This window comes from Chiloscyllium plagiosum, unplaced genomic scaffold, assembly GCF_037043375.1.
Source record: "Chiloscyllium plagiosum isolate Xiang-an unplaced genomic scaffold, Cpla_swu_hap1 HiC_scaffold_8, whole genome shotgun sequence".
NCBI classification, from domain to species: domain Eukaryota; kingdom Metazoa; phylum Chordata; class Chondrichthyes; order Orectolobiformes; family Hemiscylliidae; genus Chiloscyllium; species Chiloscyllium plagiosum.
In genome coordinates, this window is record NW_028270146.1 from 97,171,871 (window position 1) to 97,191,825 (window position 19,955).

Genomic DNA, 19,955 nt, shown 5'->3' on the forward strand with positions numbered 1-19,955 from the left:
GGGGCTTTCTTTCCTATTTTTTATTATTGATAATAATCTGGTCTAAAGTATGCTCAGGCGCGTTTGGAAGCTGTACTTTCAATTTCCAAGTTAAGTTATACCAAAGAATAGGTGGGGTACTTACACTTTTTTTTCCAAAATTTCTTTGTTCACATTGTTATCCCATGGTATATTTTCTTTCTTTTCTGCTTGTGCTTGCGGTGCAGCTCTAGCTAGGAGGAGGGAAAATGGTTGGGATGGCGAAAGCTTATGGACAGTTTATGCCTGGTTCAAGTATTTCAATGCTCTGGCTGCAGTATTAAGTGGGATGGGAAGTTGGGTCCTGGAATGTTAGATACCCCCTTTGGGCAGGGGGTGCGTTCCCCTATTCAGTGCCATTAACATTTTATGTTTTTTTTTTTGTTTTTTGTTGATTATAATTTTTGATAGCTTTGGAGGTTTGTTGACTGTAGTGGTTTTAGTTTATGCAGTTTTTATGTTCAATGGATCATGTGACACTAAGGCTCGGCAATTTGTAATTTGAGTTCCTCCTCTCTGGAATCTAAATGTTACTGCAGAAGGTTATGGCTAATGACTTGAGTAAATGGTGTACCTGGAACATCAAGGGGAGTCACTCACCAATTAAGATGAAGACGGTACTCTTGAGTCTTAGAAAGGAAAAGGTGGATATTTCTTTATTACAGGAGACACACTTGGATGATAGGGAGCATTTGAAACTACAGCAGAATGGCTTTGACCGGGTTTACTTTTCATCTTTTAATACCAGAAGTAGGGGAATGGCCTTATTGGTTAGGCGGAATCTCCCATTTAAGTTACTACAGTGTGTTAATGACACACATGGGAGGTTTGTAATCTTCAAAGCCTGTTAAATGGGGAAGAATATGGTGTTTTAAATGTTTACTGCCCATCCCCTCAAATTTCTGGTAGATGGATTCTCTAAATTGGTCAGTCTCGAGTCCTGGCATATCATTATAGGGGGAGATTTTAATTGTCTTATGGATCCCATGGTAGACAGATTGCCCAAAGGCCCCCCTGATACCCTCTGTATAAACTAAACAATTAGTGGGTCTGCATGTGGAGTTAGGGTTGGTTGACGTCTGGAGGTGTCGCCACCCTACGAGCAGAGATTTTACGTTTTTTTTCCAGTCTACACAGATGTCACACCAGGATTGATTTTTTTTCTGACCCCCGTGGCAACCCTGGGCTTGGTGGCACCTTGTACGATTGGTCATATTACCATCTCCAATCATGCTCCAGTACACCTGTTGGTTAAGATTAAGGACGCTATAGTGGGCCTGAGGCAATGGCGAATGGATCCCTTTATCCTTAAGGATAATAAATTTAGGATGTAGGTTTGCTCGCTGAGCTGTAGGTTTGATATCCAAACGTTTCATTACCTGGCTAGGTAACATCATCAGTGGCAACCTCCAAGTGAAGCGAAGCTGTTTATATCTTTCTCCTGGATGGGGTTCCTGGGGTATAAATAGAAAGCAGGAGACAACAGATTCGCTTCACTTGGAAGTCGCCACTGATGATGTTACCTACCCAGGTAATGAAATGTCTGGATATTAAACCTACAGCTCAGCGAGCAAACCTACACCCTAAACCTCAACCTGAGCTACAAGCCTTCACAAAACTTGATAATAAATTTGTGGAGTACTTCTCTAAGGAATTTAGGGCGTTCTTACACATTAATTCAGGCTCAGTTTGTCGCCCGTCCGTCCTTCGGCAAACTGCCAGAGCCTATGCCAAGGAGTTAGTTATTTCCTACTCTGCCAGTAGGAAGCGGCAGAAGAGCAAGCAGCAACGTGGCCTAAAGCACGGTTTAAGGCAGCCGAGAAGGCTTACTTTGACAGACCCTCATTGGCCAAGCTAGAGGATTATGGTGCTGCAGTCTGCATTGAATTCCTTGTTCATGCTGACAGCAAAGAAGGAGCTTACTTTCGCAAAACAAAGGTTATATGAGCATGGTGACAAGCCAGGCAAGTACATAGCATATCTCGTCGGGAAAGGTGTGTCCCTCAAGCCATTACGTCGATTAAGGAAGGATCTGGAAACCTAACATGTGATTCTGAAAACATGAATGTGGCATTCTTGAGATGTTACACTGAATTATACCAATCTGAAGGTTATGAGGAAGGGCGGGCCAAGATGGAGTTCTTTTTCATGGATCTGGAGCTCCCAGGTGTGACCTCGGATCAATGCCCTCTATCAGAGCAAGAGGTGCACGAGGCTGTGAAGCAGCTTTAGAGTGAAAAGGCACCCAGTCCTGACAGACTTCCCAGTGAATTCTATAAGGAATTTATAAATATATTGTCAGGCCCGGTGCTCAACATGTTCAATGACTTGTACAGTCATGATTGTCTCCTGCTATCACTAAGGCCAATATTTTGCTTATTCTTAAAAAAGGGAAGGTCTCAGAGGATTGTGCTTCTTACAGGCCCATTTCACTCTTAAATGTGGACTTTAAAATTCTCTCTAAAAGTCTTGCATTAAGACTGGAGACTGTGCTACCTTCTATTGTTAAAGAGGACCAGAAAGGCTTCATAAAGGACCGCAGATCTTCCAACAATGTTAGGAGGCTGCTTAATGTAATTCAAGTGTGTCAACAATAGTCAATACAGGGATTGGTGATTTTCCTAGATGCAGAGAAGCCATTTGACCGAGTTGAGTGACTGTACCCTTTTTCATACTCTAGAGCGGTTTGACTTGGGCAAAGCCTTTATAAGATGGGTAAAGGTTCTCTACGGTGACTCTCCTGCTGTGGTCATCACCAATGGGGTGCGATCAAGCAACTTTAGTATTTTTAGGAGCAACCGTCAGGGCTGTCCCCTTTTGCCATTGCTTTTTACATTGGTGATTGAACCTTTGACGAACGCCATTCATAGGGATCCTCATATATCGGCTCCAGAAGTGGGGTAAAAATTACATAAGATTTTCTTGGTACACAGATGATGTCCTCTTTTTTTTTGTCAAATCTAGCAGTTTCGATGCCCCACCTGATACAATGCATCAGCTCGTTTGGCACCTTTTCGGAGTACAAGATTAATTTTGCAAAATCACAAGCTATGCCTATGGGTGGTCTTATGAAGGTGCTAGGTCTGGAGGGCAAATCTCGATTTCCATTTAAGTGGTCACGGTGGGGGGAGGGGGTGTTATATATTTGGGCATATTCATCACTCTAATTCTTGATTGGTTGTTTAAAGCTAATTTTGTTTAATTATTCAACAAAATCAAACAAGACCTTCAAAGGTGGAAGGTGCTTCTGGTCTCATGCAACAAAAGAGTTTGAATAGCCCTGCATTCTTAACATAGTTATGGATTTAACAGTACAATTTTTGGAATAAGGGGTTACTTTTCTTTTTGACAAAAATTATGTACAACTCATATCTATCTTTTTCAACTCTTCTGCACACGCAGCAGTGTTTATATTCAGTCTCACTGTGGTAGTTAAAGCTACAATTTGATCCATTGCATTTTTCTTCTGAGCTCCTTTCAGACTTGCTCTTATGAGCATCAATAAATCCCATGCATTATCCATGTTACTTCCAGCATGCTCAAAGGTGTCCCACTCTATTACAAAGGAAATATTTAGACCTGCAGTTTTTACTTCCACTGTCAACAACTTTCTTTCTGCTCTGAAGAGGATCCTGGGATTTCCCAGCTGTCCTTTCTTTACCCTGGCTACTTGCTTTCCCTTCACTCTTCCATTTTCTATCCTTCTTAGGTTAGCGAAGGTGACAGTAAACATTTTTATAGATCAGCCCACATCAGCCATCTCCACTGTTCTAGCTGTTGCAATCCTCTGGCTTTCAACACAGATTCTAATTGATAGAGAGACTGAATTTTTAAATTCTTCCAAGAGAATAAGTTTCCTTAGAGATTGATACCTTGCTTTGAACCCAAATCCAATGCTATACTCTTTCAAATTCAATGTAGGTCGGTGCAGGCTGTTGCCTTAAATTTTTAAACTTTTTACCTTAATGCCTCAGGAGCTAACTCGTACTTATCAAGAATAGTCTTGTTTCGCTTTAAAACTGTGCCATAATCCATAGAAACCTCTTCCGAAAGCGATGCATAAATCTTATGAGCTCTTCCTGCCAACCTGCTCTGCATAGGCAGTGTCAAGATTTTCTTTGGCTACTTTTTTATTTTCCTACTTTCTTGGATGACATAAAGAATGCCTTCACATTCTTTTCCTCAAATCTTGGAAGGGCTTACACAAGCTTAAACACTTCAAGACTGGACTTCAAGGTATGGGGTAGGTTGTTGCTCATTAGAAATTTCCTTTGCGCCTGAGGCCTTTTTTGGTCTTCAGATTTCTAAGCTGGCAGTACCTATCTCTCTCCCTCTCTCTCTCTCTCTTCCCTTTTTCCTTTATTGCCTTTTTTCCCCCTTTGCAATTCTAATTCTGGCTGTTTAAGTACTCTTCCTTTTTTCTTTCTTCTCTCTGATACTCTTTTTCATCTTTCTGAAGTGCTCATTTAATCTCTCCAAAGTACTCCACATTTTAGATCTCATTTTAAAGCACTGACTTTTCTTTTCCTTAAATTCAAGCTTTTAAATGTCCATTGTCCTTTCAATTTCAAACCACTTCATTTATTTTTTATTCTCAAGCTACTTTCTTACTTTTTCAGGCTCAAGATGCCTTAACTACACTGTATTCTTGCTAACTTAACTGATTCATCACTTGTTGTACCTAGTTCCTCTCGTAATTTCTTTAATTCAAAAAGTTTCTCTGCCTTCTTAGGTTTAAATGCAACTCCACTTTTAACTCCTTTGCCGATTTTATTACCTTAGTCGAATCGTGTGAACCATTCAGGAATACCTCTTTCACCTTTAAGAATGTTTTGGAAACTTGCAATGCCATTTTGGTTTTATAAGATGAAAAATTTGGAATAGGTCCTTCTACCCTTTAACAATTACTATTACTCTATGTCCAATTTCACACTGCCCTTGTCCAAGATCCTAGATGAGCATTCATTTTTACAACACTGATGGGAGCAACATGTTGGTAATCAAGCCCCACTACTCCACAAACCATACCATTCTTGTGAAATCATTCTTTTCAAATCAACTACCAAAATTGGCCAAATTGTTACTTTTATTACTACTCTTCAGCATTAGGAAAGCAGTGGTGTACTGGTAATATAACTGGACTAATATTCCAAAATTCCATGTTTGTTCTGGGGACATAGGCTCAAATCTCACCATGGCAAATGGTGAAATTTGAATTCAATAACAACCTGGAATTAAAAGCCATGGTGACCATGTGACCACTGTGGATTGTTATAAAAACCTGTCTGGTTCACTAATATACTTCAGGGAAGGAAATCTGCCATCTGGTCTGACCTATGTCCAACTTCAGACACAGCAATTTTGCTGACTTTTAATAATCCTCTATAGTGGCCTAACAAACCAGTCAGTTCAATTCGGAATGGACAGTAAATGCTGGTCCAGCCAGTGATATCCACATCCCACGACTAAGTTGAAAAAAAAATGAAACTCTCTCCAAGTTCCTTTAACAAATTTAAGATTAAGTTAAGATTAATATTAACTGCAAATAAACACATGTATAAATCAAATGTGACAATACAGTTCTGTGGTGATGGTATAGGTTTTTAAATAAAGACAGGCTAAAGAAGAAAACCACCCCACTGATGACCTTTTAGGGATTATGAGATAGTCAGAGAAATTTAATATTTGAGAACTTTCTTAGATTCCCACAATTATTTCTCTGAGAGAGTTCTGTGCAACTGTCCTGCTGTAAAGTTACTTTTTGAGGAGATAGGAAAAAGTCTTATTTACTGCACACATTGGAGACATTTGTCTCTACTACACAGCCAACTTTGAAAAACAGACACTAGCTCCAGAAAGACGCTGCTAGCCAACCATCAGCACACAGACCTCATCACTTCAAAACCAAGTTTATCCAGAAGTTAAAGCCCGAAACTTCAACTATTATATCTCTCTTCAAAGCTTTGATTTCTCACTTTTCAAAGTTACACGACCTTCCTGTAATTAAGTCACAGCTCGTATTATCATTGAGAAATTCCAAGATGTTACATGTCCCTTCAGAACTTTGCTTAACCCTTTTTGACCCAGAATGTCCTTCAATTCTATATTCCAATTCCCCATAGTTTTCAACTATAAATATCTATTTTTAACAATACATTCCCCATATCACAGAATTATGCACTTGAACCCCAAGGTCCCTCTGCTCCTCCCTCAAAATTGTACCATTGAGCTTATATTGTCTTTCCATGTTTCTTCTACCAAAATGCATTACCTTACTTTTCTCTGCACTGAAATTCATCTGCCAGGTGTCTGCACATTTAGCCAACTTGTCAACATCTTTCTGAAGTCACTCAGCATCATCTTCACAATTCACTATTCTCCCCAACTTTGTATCATCTGCAAATTTTGAGATTTTGCCCTGAACACCCATCTTCAAATCATTTATATAAATCAGAGAAAGCAAGGGACCAAAAACCAATACTTGGGATCACCATTTAGAACTTTTCTTGAGTCTTCATTTGTCTTCAAATGTCTTCATTTTACTGAAATTAAGGACTACAACCTCACCACTTCCCAATCACTGCAGCTGACCAGGTCCTTGAAAGTGTCGCACATTCCAAACAATTTCATCCCACACAAAGCCACAATAAAGGTTCCCCACGTCTTTCCATTCCCTTTCATCATTCTTAAAGGTCTGTTTCTTCCATAAGATTCTGGTCCATTCCCCAATAACCTCAACACTCCCATTCCATTTCAATAACATATTTCTATTCAAGTTATTTTATCTCCTTTTCTTCACTGTCCAAGGCACCTAACAAGCAAATTGGCCATTTACATGCATGTCTTGAGTTTTACTGTATTTACTGCTTCCAATGGAATCTGCTCCACAGTGGGAAGACAAAACACAGATTTGATTGTTGTTTTGTGGAATACCTCTGTTCAGATCACAAGCATGGCCGGTCTTCTGGCCACCTGTCGTTTTAATTCTCTTTTTCTCTCATACAAATCTCTCTACCCTTAAACTCCTGTAAGGGTCTAGTGAAGCTCAATTCAAGTTTAAGGAACAGCAGTCTATCTTTCAATTAAGTACAATTGAACTCAATTTTGCAGTTGTTCACCAATCTGCCATTCAAATTTTCTCGAGACATATAATCTTTTTCTTTACCTGTTCCATCACCACTTTCCCTGGTTTTGCACTGTCAATTTGTTTGTCAGCTAATATCTCTTGTCTTGAATCCTATTTCAGATGTTCTCTTTTGTTGATTTTTCTCCCTCTCTATAAGGCGGCACGGTGGTTCAGTGGTCAGCAATGCTGTCCCACTGAGACAGGGACCCAGACTGAATTCCATTCTCGGATGAATGTGTGTGTGAAGATTGCACATCCCCCCCCCCCCCCCCCCCCCGCCCACTGTCTGTGTGGGTTTCCTCTGGGTGCTCTATTTTCTCCCACAATCCAGAGATGTGCAAGGCTAGGTGGATTGGCCATGCTAACTTGCCCATAATGTCCAGGGATGTGGAGGCTAGGTGGATTAGCCACAGGAAATATAGGGTTTCAGGGATAGGGAGGATGTGTGGGTTTGGATGAGATGGTTTTTGGAGGATCGGTATGCATTTGATGGCCTGAATGGCCTGCTTCCACACTGTAAGGATTCTAGAATTCTATTCTATGATTCCATGATTATTTCAGCTGCTTAAACCCTATTATGTTTTTACTTTGTCCAGTCCTGTCAAAAGGTTACTGACCTGAAATGTTAATTGGTTTCTCTCTCCACAGATGCTGGCAGACCTGCAGAGATTTTTCAGCATTATCTGTTTTTGTTTCAGATTTCCATCATCTATAGCATTTTGATCCTGTACCAAAATCTCTAAGCTTGATTAACTTAATTGTACTGAACCCCTATCAATGCACCAAATGGATACATAGGGTTTGCGCAGTTAATGCTATGATATTGCAATACTACATATTCCAATGTGAAGTTAACAGTGCACATCCAGTGTGCAACTTTTGACAAATTAATAAGCCTGTAACAACAGATATGTGGACAGATTAGAGAAACTGGAATTGTTTTTCCTAGCAGGAAGATTCTCTATCAGAAAAGGTTCAGGGGTAATTCAATAGAAGTGTTAAAACTGTGAGGGGGATTGATCAAATAAAATTTGAAAAATGCTTCCAGTGGCATAAGTAGCACCCAGACAGCACAGAAGTATGGTAATTGCCAAAAAGAAAAGTGACAGTGCATTCAGGTATAGAGATTAAATCAGCAGTGTGCTTCTGGTGTATAATCACCTGCTCCCCTCACTTCCACCCCCAGTCCTGAAGAAGGGTTATACCAAAACATTGACTTCTCTATCTCCTGATGCTGCCTGGCTTGCTGTGTTCTTCCAGCCTCCTGTTTGTCTACTTTGGATTCCAGCATCTGCAGTTGTTTTATCTCTAACTAAGTGACAGCTTTGTGTTTGTAATACATTTGCATGCCATGAATATTCTTTAGCATAAACCTTTTAGAAAGACAATCTATCTTCAAGTTCATTTAAAGGTGGTGTGTCAAGAACTTTTTCACAGTTGTGTCTGATGTCATCCACTTTCCTAGTGTCACATTGAAGCCTGGTGCAAGCAAGGGTGGGTTAGGGGTGAAGGAATAGGGTTTGAAATCTGAGGGTTCAATTGAATACAAGGTTGTAAGGGCATACAAGAGAGGTTAAAACAGTGGTGGCAGGGACATGGAAGAGTAAGGTAAGAAAGACATGGCTTCCTATGGTGGGGTGCCGAGGAACATCCAAAATAAGAAAATAAGAAGGCTAAAAGATGGGGATAATATTGTCCAAATGTGTATCAATGTTAGGCTGGCTGAGTCTTTACTGAGCTTTGAGTTCACCCATCACACTTCAATCATCCCCACTGAGATTTCTCTCAGAGAATATGCCTTAAAATGCAAAGGGAGGGAGGGCTAGCTGAACCTCCAAGTTTAGTCATGTCACACATAATGAAAAGAGAAACACATGAACTTTCAATCAAGAGTGAACAAAAGAAACACTGCATTAGTTCTTCCATAGTACAGGAGATGTTCCTAACTCCCTTGTAACCATCACTATTTGTAACAATCAATATTTGCCAACCATGAGGACTACCAGCATATTTAGCTCTCTGAGTAAGCTTGTCACAAAGATGAATAAGGTGAAACCAATGTGATTTGAATGACGATTTTGTTTTACCTCAGTAGATTAGGATGCTCTATAAGGTGTAAATTTGCAAGTGAAATTTAAATTTGGAGAAAAAAAAATCCATTCGACCTTTGTGCTCTCAATAAGTGTTATGTTAATGCCAATGAAGTTGAAAAGTTATACAGCTTCCTTGCTTGACTAGGACTTTTATAGCTCACCTGGAACTGCTGTATTGTCAGCTGACTGTGGATTTCATTGTCCAAAAGTTTCCTCTGACATGGAATTACATGTCTCCTGCACACATCACTGGCATTTCAAATTGAATTGTGATTGAAGAGAAATAGTAAGAGAGTTGAAGCAGCACACACATTTGGATCTGCTGCTGGGACTGCCACACTGATCAAGACTCAGTGATTTGGGTCTTGTCAGTGCCAAATATTGTAATTTGAGGTGTGTGCCACTAGATGTCCTGTATGAGCTAGGTAAAGGAAAATAGTGCGATACCGTTAAATCCACAGGTCTCTCATCACTAACATCCACTTATCCGGAGCTTCCTGAGAAGTTCAGCCATTTTTGATTTACTAAATGTAATTATTTTAGATCATTTTGGTCTTAGGTAAAGTTTGAAGATAACTGAGCAGCCACAACAATGCTTACAAACCTAGCACAGTGGATCTCTGATTTGCTTCAGTCGTGCAACTGTGAAACCTTCATATTGTGGACTTCATTTAAACATATAAAAGATTTATCTTACATCACAATACAATTTCTAGGCAATTAGCATCTTGAACAAGAGTCTACCGAGAGAAATTGTCAGGAACACTTAAAATGACTAGCAAAACAGCCAAAGATAAAATGAGGAAAACCTCTTGTATGTAGTGAATGGCCCCCATCTAGAAAGCACTGTTTGAATTAGCAGAGAACACAGTCAACTCCACTTTCCTACCTTATCACCACAACCCTTGATATCCTTAATGATTAAAAATCTATCTCAGTTTTGAATATTCTTAATGACCCAGTCTCAACAGTCCTCTGCAGCAAAGAATTACATAGATTCACTACCCACTGAGAGAAGAAATGCCATCCTGAAAATGCCCCCCTTATCACAACTTTATCTTCTATTATTTATCCAATCTCCTCTACACATTAATATTCCACCTCCAACACAATGGGCTCTTATGAAGTAGTCTAATGTTTGGTACCTTATTAAATACCTTTTGAACATTCTAATGTATTACATCTATTGCTTCCCTTTTATCTATACTACTTGTTATCTCTTCAAGTAAATTCAAAGATTTGCAGTAAATTTGGCAGGCATGATTTCCTCATCATGAAGCCATGATTATCTGCTTGATCATATCAGGTACTTCTAAAACTCTACTATTACATCCTTCATAATAGACTCCACCATTTTCCCTACAATAGATGTTAAGCTAACTGGCCCATAGTTATCTGATTTACTGTCTTCTTCCATTTTTAAATAAAGGTTTTACAGTGGCAGTTTTCCAATCCTCTGAGACATTTCCAGAGTTTTCAGTATCTAAGGACTTACCCATCTTTAGCCTTACGAGTTATTGTATTTATTTATTCTTCCCTTTTTGTCCCTTGTTTATTTAGTAATTTTGGAATGTTATTAGTGTCTTCTACTGTGAAGACTGATGCAAAGTATTTATTCAACTCCTATTGTCATTCTCTAAGGGTCCGATATTCAATTTAGCTTCTCTCTTCAGTATATTTAAAGAAGATTTCTTGTCTGCCTTGAAAGCTTATCTTGTTCCTCTTTATTATTGTTTGGGTGTCTTTTGTTGGTTTTTTGAAACTTTCCCAATCCACTAACTAACCATAATCTTTGCCACATTGTATATTTTTCTTCCAATGGGATGTTAGCCTCAACATCCCTGGTTAACTATGGCTGCCTTATCTCCTTCCTAGAATCCTTCTTTTTCACTCGGATACTTCTTTGCTGTGAGCTGTGAATTTTTTTTAGATGTCTCCCATCATTCCTCATTAAGTCTATGCTGCTATACTCCTTTCCCAGTCCACCCCAGATATCTCTGCCCTCATTCCAAATTTTCCTTGAAGTCACACCCCATTCTGATTTGAACACATATCATAAGTTTTTCTTCATGGTTGAGTCAAAATCCTGGAATTCTCTACCAAAAACACTGTTAGAGCACCTTCACTGCATTGACTGCAGTGGTTCAAGAAGGTGGCTCACTGTCACCTCAAGGCCAATTAGTGATAGGCAATAAGTACTAGTGTTACTGGTGACACCATTTGACTTAAAAAGGTCAATGACTGTAAAGTACTGAACAATGGATGCTGTACAATACATCTTTGGGTGCACAATATAGGTGGTATCACCAGATTGCATCTTTATGTCCATAAAAAAACAAAAGTACTGTGTAGGGTAGCTGTTCGCAAGTGACGTGCCCCTTGAAACTGGTTTCAACAGCCTTTGAGAGCACAGATATGGAGATTTCTAAATGCATAATCTTGGCTGATTAAATAATAGTAAATTCTGCAATTGAGTCCAGCAAGCAACTGACAGCACCACAAGAGTATGAGTCTGTCCAACGGTAGAAATTGCATGTTAGGATTCATTACCGATATTCAATGCTATCTTTCTGGACTAAGTTACAATGCTCAAGTACAGCTGCAATAGCTCCTGGCATAAATTGGATGGTTTGGCATAGGTCCTATAAACTTCTGAGGCACTTTTCTTGGCATAGAAATATGTGGCTTTTATTGCTTGACCACATCTCTGCAATGTTTTAAAGTCAGGTTTCTGGCATACAGTGAAGGAATCCTTACCTAGCTTGTTGCTTGAATAGTCTTGGATAGCACCAAACACAGCAGCAACATGTGAGTTTTGTCTGCTGCCTGCATGTAACTGAAGTATTTTGTTGCAGGCAGAAATTAATTTTTCATAATATGTCTTGGCAAGTCTAACTTGTCCATATTCAGCTCTCTGAACTTGGCCTACCTTGAAACAATATCCAGCTTTGATACGATTCTGGACGGTCTCATCGTCAGCCTGTTTGCCACATAGGATAGCATACCTGAAATAGAAAGGTATGATGTTACATGCACTGAAAACAAAACATAATATGGCTTTACTTCAGTTGGTTTAGTTGTCGAATGTGCACATTCAGCGGCTGCTCAGTAACCATCAGAGAAAATCCAGATTCTGTGACCCTTTTCACAGTTAATTAAGAATCTGGCTGCGAGCATTACATTCAGAACAAGACAAAGCCACTTGGTGCATGAAAGCTCACTTCTCCAATATCCAAGTGTACTAATCTTAGTCATGTGTGTTCCACCTTTCCCAGCAGACTGTTTCAATAATTTATCACTGAGTACATAGAACATAACAGCGCAGTACAGGCCCTTCGGCCCTCGATGTTGTGCTGAACTGTGGAACCAATCTGAAACTCATCTATCCCATACTATATCATTTTCACATATATGTTAATCCAATGACCATTTAAATTCCGTTAAAGTTGGCAAGTCTATTACTGTTGAAGCCAGGGCGTTCCACCTCCCTACTACTTTCTGAGTAAGGAAACTACGCCTGATATCTGTCCTATACCTATCACCCCTCAATTTAAAGCTATATCCCCTCGTGCTAGCCATCACCATCCAAGGAAAAAAAGTTCTCACTGTCCACCCTATCTAACCCTCTGATAATCTTGTATGTTTCAATTAAGTCATCTTTCAACTTTCTTCTCTCTAATGAAAACAGTCTCAGGTTTCTCATAAGTCCTTCCCTTCACACCAGGCAACATCCAAGTAAATCTCCTCTGAACCCTCTCCAAAGCTTCCACATACTTCCTATAGTGTGGTGACCAGAACTGTTCGAAATATTTCAAGTGTGGCCACACCAGAGTTTTGAACAGCTGCAACATGACCTCATGGATCCGAAACTCAGTCCCTCTACCAATAAAAGCCAATACACCATATGCCTTCTTAACAACCCTATCAATCTGGGTGGCAACTTTCAGGGATCTATGTATATGGACACCAAGATCTCTTTGCTCATCTACACTACCAAGAATCCTACCATTATCCCAGTACTCTGTATTCCTATTGCTCCTGCCAATGTGAATCACCTCATATTTTTCTACATTAAACTCCATTTGCCACCTCTCAGCCCAGCTTTGCAGCTTATCTAAGCCCCTCTAAAACCTGCAGCATCCTTCGGCATTATCTACAAATCTACTTATCTTAGTGTCATTTGCAAATTTACTAACCCATTCTTCTACGCTCTCATTCAGGTCATTTATAAAAATGACGAACAGCAGTGGGCCCAAAGCACATCCTTGCAGTACACCACTAGTAACTGAACACCAGGATGAACATTTCCTATCAACCACCACCCTATGTCTTCTTTCAGCTAGCCAGTTTCTGATCTAAACTGCTAAATCACTCATAATCCCATGCCTCGATATTTTGTGCAGTAGCCTACCATGTGGAACCTCATCAAAAACCATACTGAAATCCACATACACCACATCAACTGCTTTACCCTCATCGACCTGTTTGGTCACCTTCTCAAAGAACTCAATACAGTTTGTGAGGCACAACGTTCCCCTCACAAAACTGTGTTGATTATCCCTAATCAACCTATTCCTCTTTAGATCATTATAAATCCAAACACTTATAACCTTTTCCAACACTTCACCCACAACCGAAGTAAGGCTCACAAGTCTATAATTACCAGGGTTGTCTCTACTCCCGTTCTTGAACGGGGGACAACATTTCCTATCCTTCTCCAGTTTTCTGGCACTATTCTTGTAGACAATGATGACATAAAGATCAAAGCCAAAGACTCTAAAATCTTCTTCTTGGCTTCCCACAGAATCCGAAGATAAATCCCATTCGGCTCAGGAGATTTATCTGTTTTCGCACTTTTCAGAATTGCTACCATCTCCTCCTTGTGAACCTCAATGCCATCTAGTCTAGTAGCCTGTATCTCAGTATTCTCCTTGACAACGTTGTGTTTTTCCAGTGTGAATACCAACAAAGAAAATTCATTTAGCACTTCTCCTACCTCCTTGGACTCCATGCACAACTTTCCACTACTGCTCTTGATTGGTCAGAACCTTATTCTAGTCATTCTTTTATTCCTAATATATCTCTAGAAAGCTTTAGGGTCTTCCTTGATCCTTTCTGCCAATGACTTCTCATGTCTGCTCCTGGCTCTTCTTAGCTCTCGCTTTAGGTCTTTCCTGGCTAACTTGTAACTCTCAACTGTCCTAACGGTGCTTTCATGTCACATCCTAACATAAGCTGCCTTCTTCCCCTTCTAGCTAGATTTCAGCATACTCACAAAAAAAAGTACATTTTGAGAAGGTATAGTCTGGTTTAATCTTCTACTTATCTTTTACAAAATCAGTTTAAATTCACATCCATGATGCATCGCAAAGTGAATAAAATACTAAACTATTGTGCATGAACTGAAACCATTAAGCTTTCCAAAGTTTGAGAGATCAAGCTGATTTTCCAGACTTTTCCCCAATGGAACAATAACCATGATGACAAATGTCCTGAAAGGAGCAGGCAGGCAATGCACTTGGCAGTGTGAAAACATGCCTCCAGAAAAGAAACAAAAATAAATCCAGAAAGAAAAATTGCTGAGAACATATGTGGTTTCTCAAAATTCAAACCACCCTAAGTTGGCTGAAAAAGTACATTTTACAGATTTGAGAAGGGAACTTTGAACAGCTCATCAACCACCATGTTAAGAATACAAATTTCTTACAGCTAGGAGTCCAGCTGCCAACATGAACAAGCATTTGGTAAAGACTTTTTGGTGGTTCTGATAAACTGAAACATGGAGCTTTAAAGAAAAAAAGTACACTGAAACTTTAAAGAAAAAAACAAAATTACTAGATACAGTTCACAACTCATTACAGAAAGCACCTTCATGCAAAGATTGTAATTATGACAGATTAAGAAAGAGGTTTTGATTTCATCACTCGAAATCAAATGAAGTTTAATTTTCATGACTTCACAGTTATTTCAATAGTAGATATGAGGCGAATTTAAAATTATGGCTTAAGGGTGACGAGACAGCTGAAATTTGCTTTCAGTTTCCAACTGTTACCTCATGTCACAGATAATAGTAGGGTCAATGATAAACACAATGATGGAAACAGTTGCAACTCCACAAGACTCTTTATAACTTAAAACCATAATGCATATATTGGCAGAATAATTTTTGGGCACTATTTTACAGGCAAGATTTCAAGCAAAGCCATCAATCTTGGAGAAAATTAAATTATAATTTTCTAGTGATAATTCTTCAAGCATTTAACTGAAAAGATTAGCATTCTTGCTCCACACCCTACTCTGGGTTTTTATTTTTTGGAATTATTATGAACAATAAAACAAAGAGATATCTAAAACAAATTTGAGGAGACATCTTTTCTCAAAGAGGGTCATGAGTCTTTGGAACTCGCTTCCTTAAATTCAGAATCAGGTTCTTGGAATATTTTTAAGGAAAACGTAGATAAATTCTTGATAAGCAAGGACATGAAACGTTATCAGGTGCAGGCAGGAATGTGAAATCATCAGATTTTATTGAATGGCACAGCTGGTTCAAACTGCCCTATTTTCTATTCGATTCTAATTCTAATTTGTATAGTCATATGCTCACGGTCATCATTACTGAGGCTAGCATTCAATTACAGATTTTATTTATTGAATTTAAGTTTCAATCACTGCTGTGGTGGGCTTTGAAATTGAACAACCAAAATAATACTGGATATCATAAAAAGAAATCACCAACATGTGTATTTTCAAATTATTGTCCGAGTATAAGAGTTCTATTGGAGGAACTGAAATTCCCAGAACAAATATACCAGGCTAGTCACAGTTCACTGAAGCATAAAGTGACTCTTATGTTCTCTTCATGAGAAATAAACACAACACATAACTGCTTTCCACATAACTGAACTCATTTCAAATTCAAATCTTGGGTATATAGGATTTTGTAACTATAAGATTCTTTATTTTGAATTCCAAAGTCCATCTACAGAGCTGGCATGACAGAATTTTCTGTTGAAAACAGATTCAACTGATTTGGTATGCTTTTCCTGGTGTTCCCAGAAATTATATTTAACCCATCATGTCCAATTTCTTTGTGTTTGCAGATGTACTATTCTAAGGACCAACAGTTAACCCAGATGTAAAAATGCTCAAATGTTTTGATTGTCCTTTACTCTTTAAATATTTTTAACTGACTATTTAATATTCTACTCTTGTTCAGAACCATGTTGCAAAATTCAGTTTGTAAATATGTCAATTGAATTTACTCTAAATTTTGAAATTTTAAAACTTTATTTTTTAAATTATCTGTGCCAGAGACACCAGCACATAGTGGAATACAACTCTGCATTTATTGCTAGATCGATCTAAAAGGGCATTCTTTATCAACAAGTCAAATAGCATACTGGCATTTTAATTAATGGCAAGCCTAAATCTATTGATCCCCAATACAGAAAGTACATTTTTCAGCCAGAGCCACTGGACAATGATTAGGAACAAGATAAATAGAGGTAGCAATCTGATGGACTAAAATGTTCGTTGCTTTCCACAGCAAACACGCAAACTCCTGGGTGAGATGAGTTCTAATACTGGTTCATTATGACTTTACGAAGAATCTTAAGTGTTTCCCTATGTTCTGATGCAATATAAATGGGAACCATTGTTGGCCAATCATGGAGGGGTTGTTTTACATTATTATCCAGTCAAGGTTTGATTAGATTACTTACAGCATGGAAACAGGCCCTTCGGCCCAACAAGTCCACACCGCCCCGCCGAAGCGCAACCCACCCATACCCCTACATTTACCTCTTACCTAACACTACGGGCAATTTAGCATGGCCAATTCACCTGACCTGCACATCTTTGGACTGTGGGAGGAAACCGGAGCACCCGGAGGAAACCCACGCAGACAGGGGGAGAACGTGCAAACTCCACACAGTCAGTCGCCTGAGGCGGGAATTGAACCCGGGTCTCTGCCGCTGCGAACCACTGTGCCACCGTGCCGCCCACGGTTGTTGCAGTATAGCAAACTTATCTAGTAATAATTGCTTCTTTGAGTCTGTGGCAATGAATCAAGCCTGCTGTAAGGCTATTTCTCCTTCAGACAGCTCAGTTACTGTTTGATGTAAACTGAAGCCAAACTTCCCTTCTTAGCTTCAAATCTACCTCACACAACTACAGGAGCTCTTCCATTGTAAATCTAGTTCTGATCCATGTAGAACTTGGACACATATTAATAGATTATGCTTATTAGGACTTGATTATCATTGATGAAAAATAGGGAAAATCAAAATGCTTTTAAAATTTTTTCAATCCAGTGGAATTGAACACAAGTTCTGTCTTTGTGACCACATTTATCTTCTTAAAATTTACACAGAGTCTAGTTGATCCATCAGTTTAGGAATAAACACTACTGGTGAACTCCAGCTGGTTCGACTAAGTTAAATCAGTTGGTTTTTCCGGCATGTACTCAATTTCTGTTTCCACCTGAGCTTGTTTTTATGGTATCAACAAACAACATTGCTGTTTATCAGCCCTGATTCTCCTCTGATCAAGCATGCCGAGCTAATGTAGTACATCCAGGTGTATCTCTATATAAACTCAAATTTCCTTAGCATTTTTCCATTGTCATTTCTCTAAGTATGAGACCTTAGTACCTAACTATCCCAATATTTCAGAGTCAGTTAGTGGAACTGAAGGAAATTTGATTTGAGAACTGTCTGCCACTCCTTTTGCCTCATTCTTATTTTCCCAGTCATCTTCCACTACTCTTACCCGACACACCTGTTCCTTCTTATCCTTGTCCCAATGATACCTTTTCACATTGTTACGTGACCACATTATATGTTCCTGAGAGTCTTTCTAAAAACAATATAAACATAACTGATTCTTTTTCCTACGAGCAGGAGAATGTATCAGGTAAGTCATTTTACTAACTCTCTTAACTACTTGTATGGTCAATTCAATTTTTCTTTCAGAGGGCTACCTTGCAAAAGCAACAGTATCAACACTTTATCTTCCACATGAAACATTCTAGATGTTAATTGTTTATATGCCCATTATTCAATTTTTGTTTCTGAAAATTCCAGATGCTCTTACGTTGCCCTATATGCTCCTGAAAGTATTTCTAAAAACAATACAAACTTAATCCAACTTGGAGAATCTGTCTTTTTGATTCAAGAATTTCTTCTAAATCAATTTTGATGAACCTGTTATCTCAGGACCATAAATCAACTTGAATGACTAAACCCAGTAGATTCACTTGGGGAATTTCTAATAGCAAATAGTAATACATCTAATCCTTGTCCCAGACCTATGGATATTCATGACAGCTTGTCTTAGTCATGATCTTAACAGTCTAATGGCATCTCTCCAAAGCTCTTGTGTTTGTGAATGATAGGCAGTTGATGAAAATTATTTATAACCAAACAGCTAATGATCTCGTGGAAAACTTGAGACATAAAGTCAGAACTGTGATTAGATCGTATATTAGTTGGTAGTCCATAAAAAGTAAAAAAAAACATTTTCTGCCACTACCCTAGAAATGACAACTGGCAATTAGGTTGTCATATCCATAAATGTAAGGGTATACGGATAAACCTGTTTCCGTTTTCAGTAATAGTCCTACATAATCTATTACACTCCAATGAATGATTCTTTAGAACCAGTATCAAAGATACAGGTTTAATCATATGTTGGGGCTTTCTAACAACTTGACTTGGACAGCATGAATTGGGATATACTGTCTATCTATCCCATTTACTAACACGTTGGCTTTCAATGAACTCTTTGAAGGGAAAACTCAATCCTTCTCCAGCATACATTTGAGTAGCTCCTGTATCCCTTTCTATAGTTATGGGCTTGGATGCTTCTCTGAAGAAAAAAGAGGTTATCATCTCTTCAGCCAAAAACACTTTAAGTCTCTCTACATATGTCTTCTGCACTCACAGCACTGCTCATCTCTGGTCTCTTAGATGTAATTAAAGCTACCATTTGATTTGTGGCCTTTTCCTTTTGTATTTCCTTTTCAGATTCATTCCAATAAGTTTCATTGGTTTTCCTTCCAACTTTCAGCATTCCGAATGGACGTATCCCACCTTCTTAAAATAGAAAAGCCTAAAGACCAAAAAGTCATAAGACATTTGACCCCTCGAGTCTGCTCTGCCATTCCGCAGGATCATCCATTTTCCTGCAATTTCCCCATAACCCTTGATTTCCCCAAATGATCAGAAATGTATGTATCTCAGCTTTAAATGTATACAAGGATTCTGGCTCAGAGTTCTCTGTGGTAAGAAACTCTAAAGACTCTCAACCCTTTGTGAGAAGAAATTCCTCATCTCAGTCTTAAACTGACACCCAAACAAAGAACAAAGAACAAAACAGCACTGGAACAGGTCTTTTGGCCTTCCAGATCTGCACCGACACATTTTGTCCTTTCATAGTAAAACTGCCTTCACTTACAGGATCTGTATCTCTCTATTCCCTTCTTATTCATGTATTCATCCAGTAGCTTCTTGAATGCTGCTACTGTGTCTGCTTTCACCACCTCCTCGGGCAGACATTCCAGACACTCACTACTCTGTGTGGAAGACTTGCCTCGCACATCTCTTTTAAACATCCTCTCCCATACATTGAATTTCTGTCCTCTAGAATTGACCCCTCCACCCTGGGAAAAAGCCTTATACTTTCCACTCTATCCATGCCATTCACAATCTTATAAACTT

General features: G+C 38.9%; 1 protein-coding gene across 2 annotated transcripts in view; it reads right to left on the bottom strand.

Moving 5' to 3' along the window:
- Positions 1–19,955, bottom strand: part of LOC122553844 (regulator of microtubule dynamics protein 3-like) — a 265,040-nt gene that overhangs the window by 60,272 nt on the left and 184,813 nt on the right. For both annotated transcript variants that reach the window (XM_087990143.1, XM_043698252.2), the window contains exon 7: positions 12,167–12,242. In XM_087990143.1, coding sequence (XP_087846269.1) covers positions 12,167–12,242 — 76 coding nt within the window. The remainder of the gene's footprint in view (positions 1–12,166; positions 12,243–19,955) is intronic.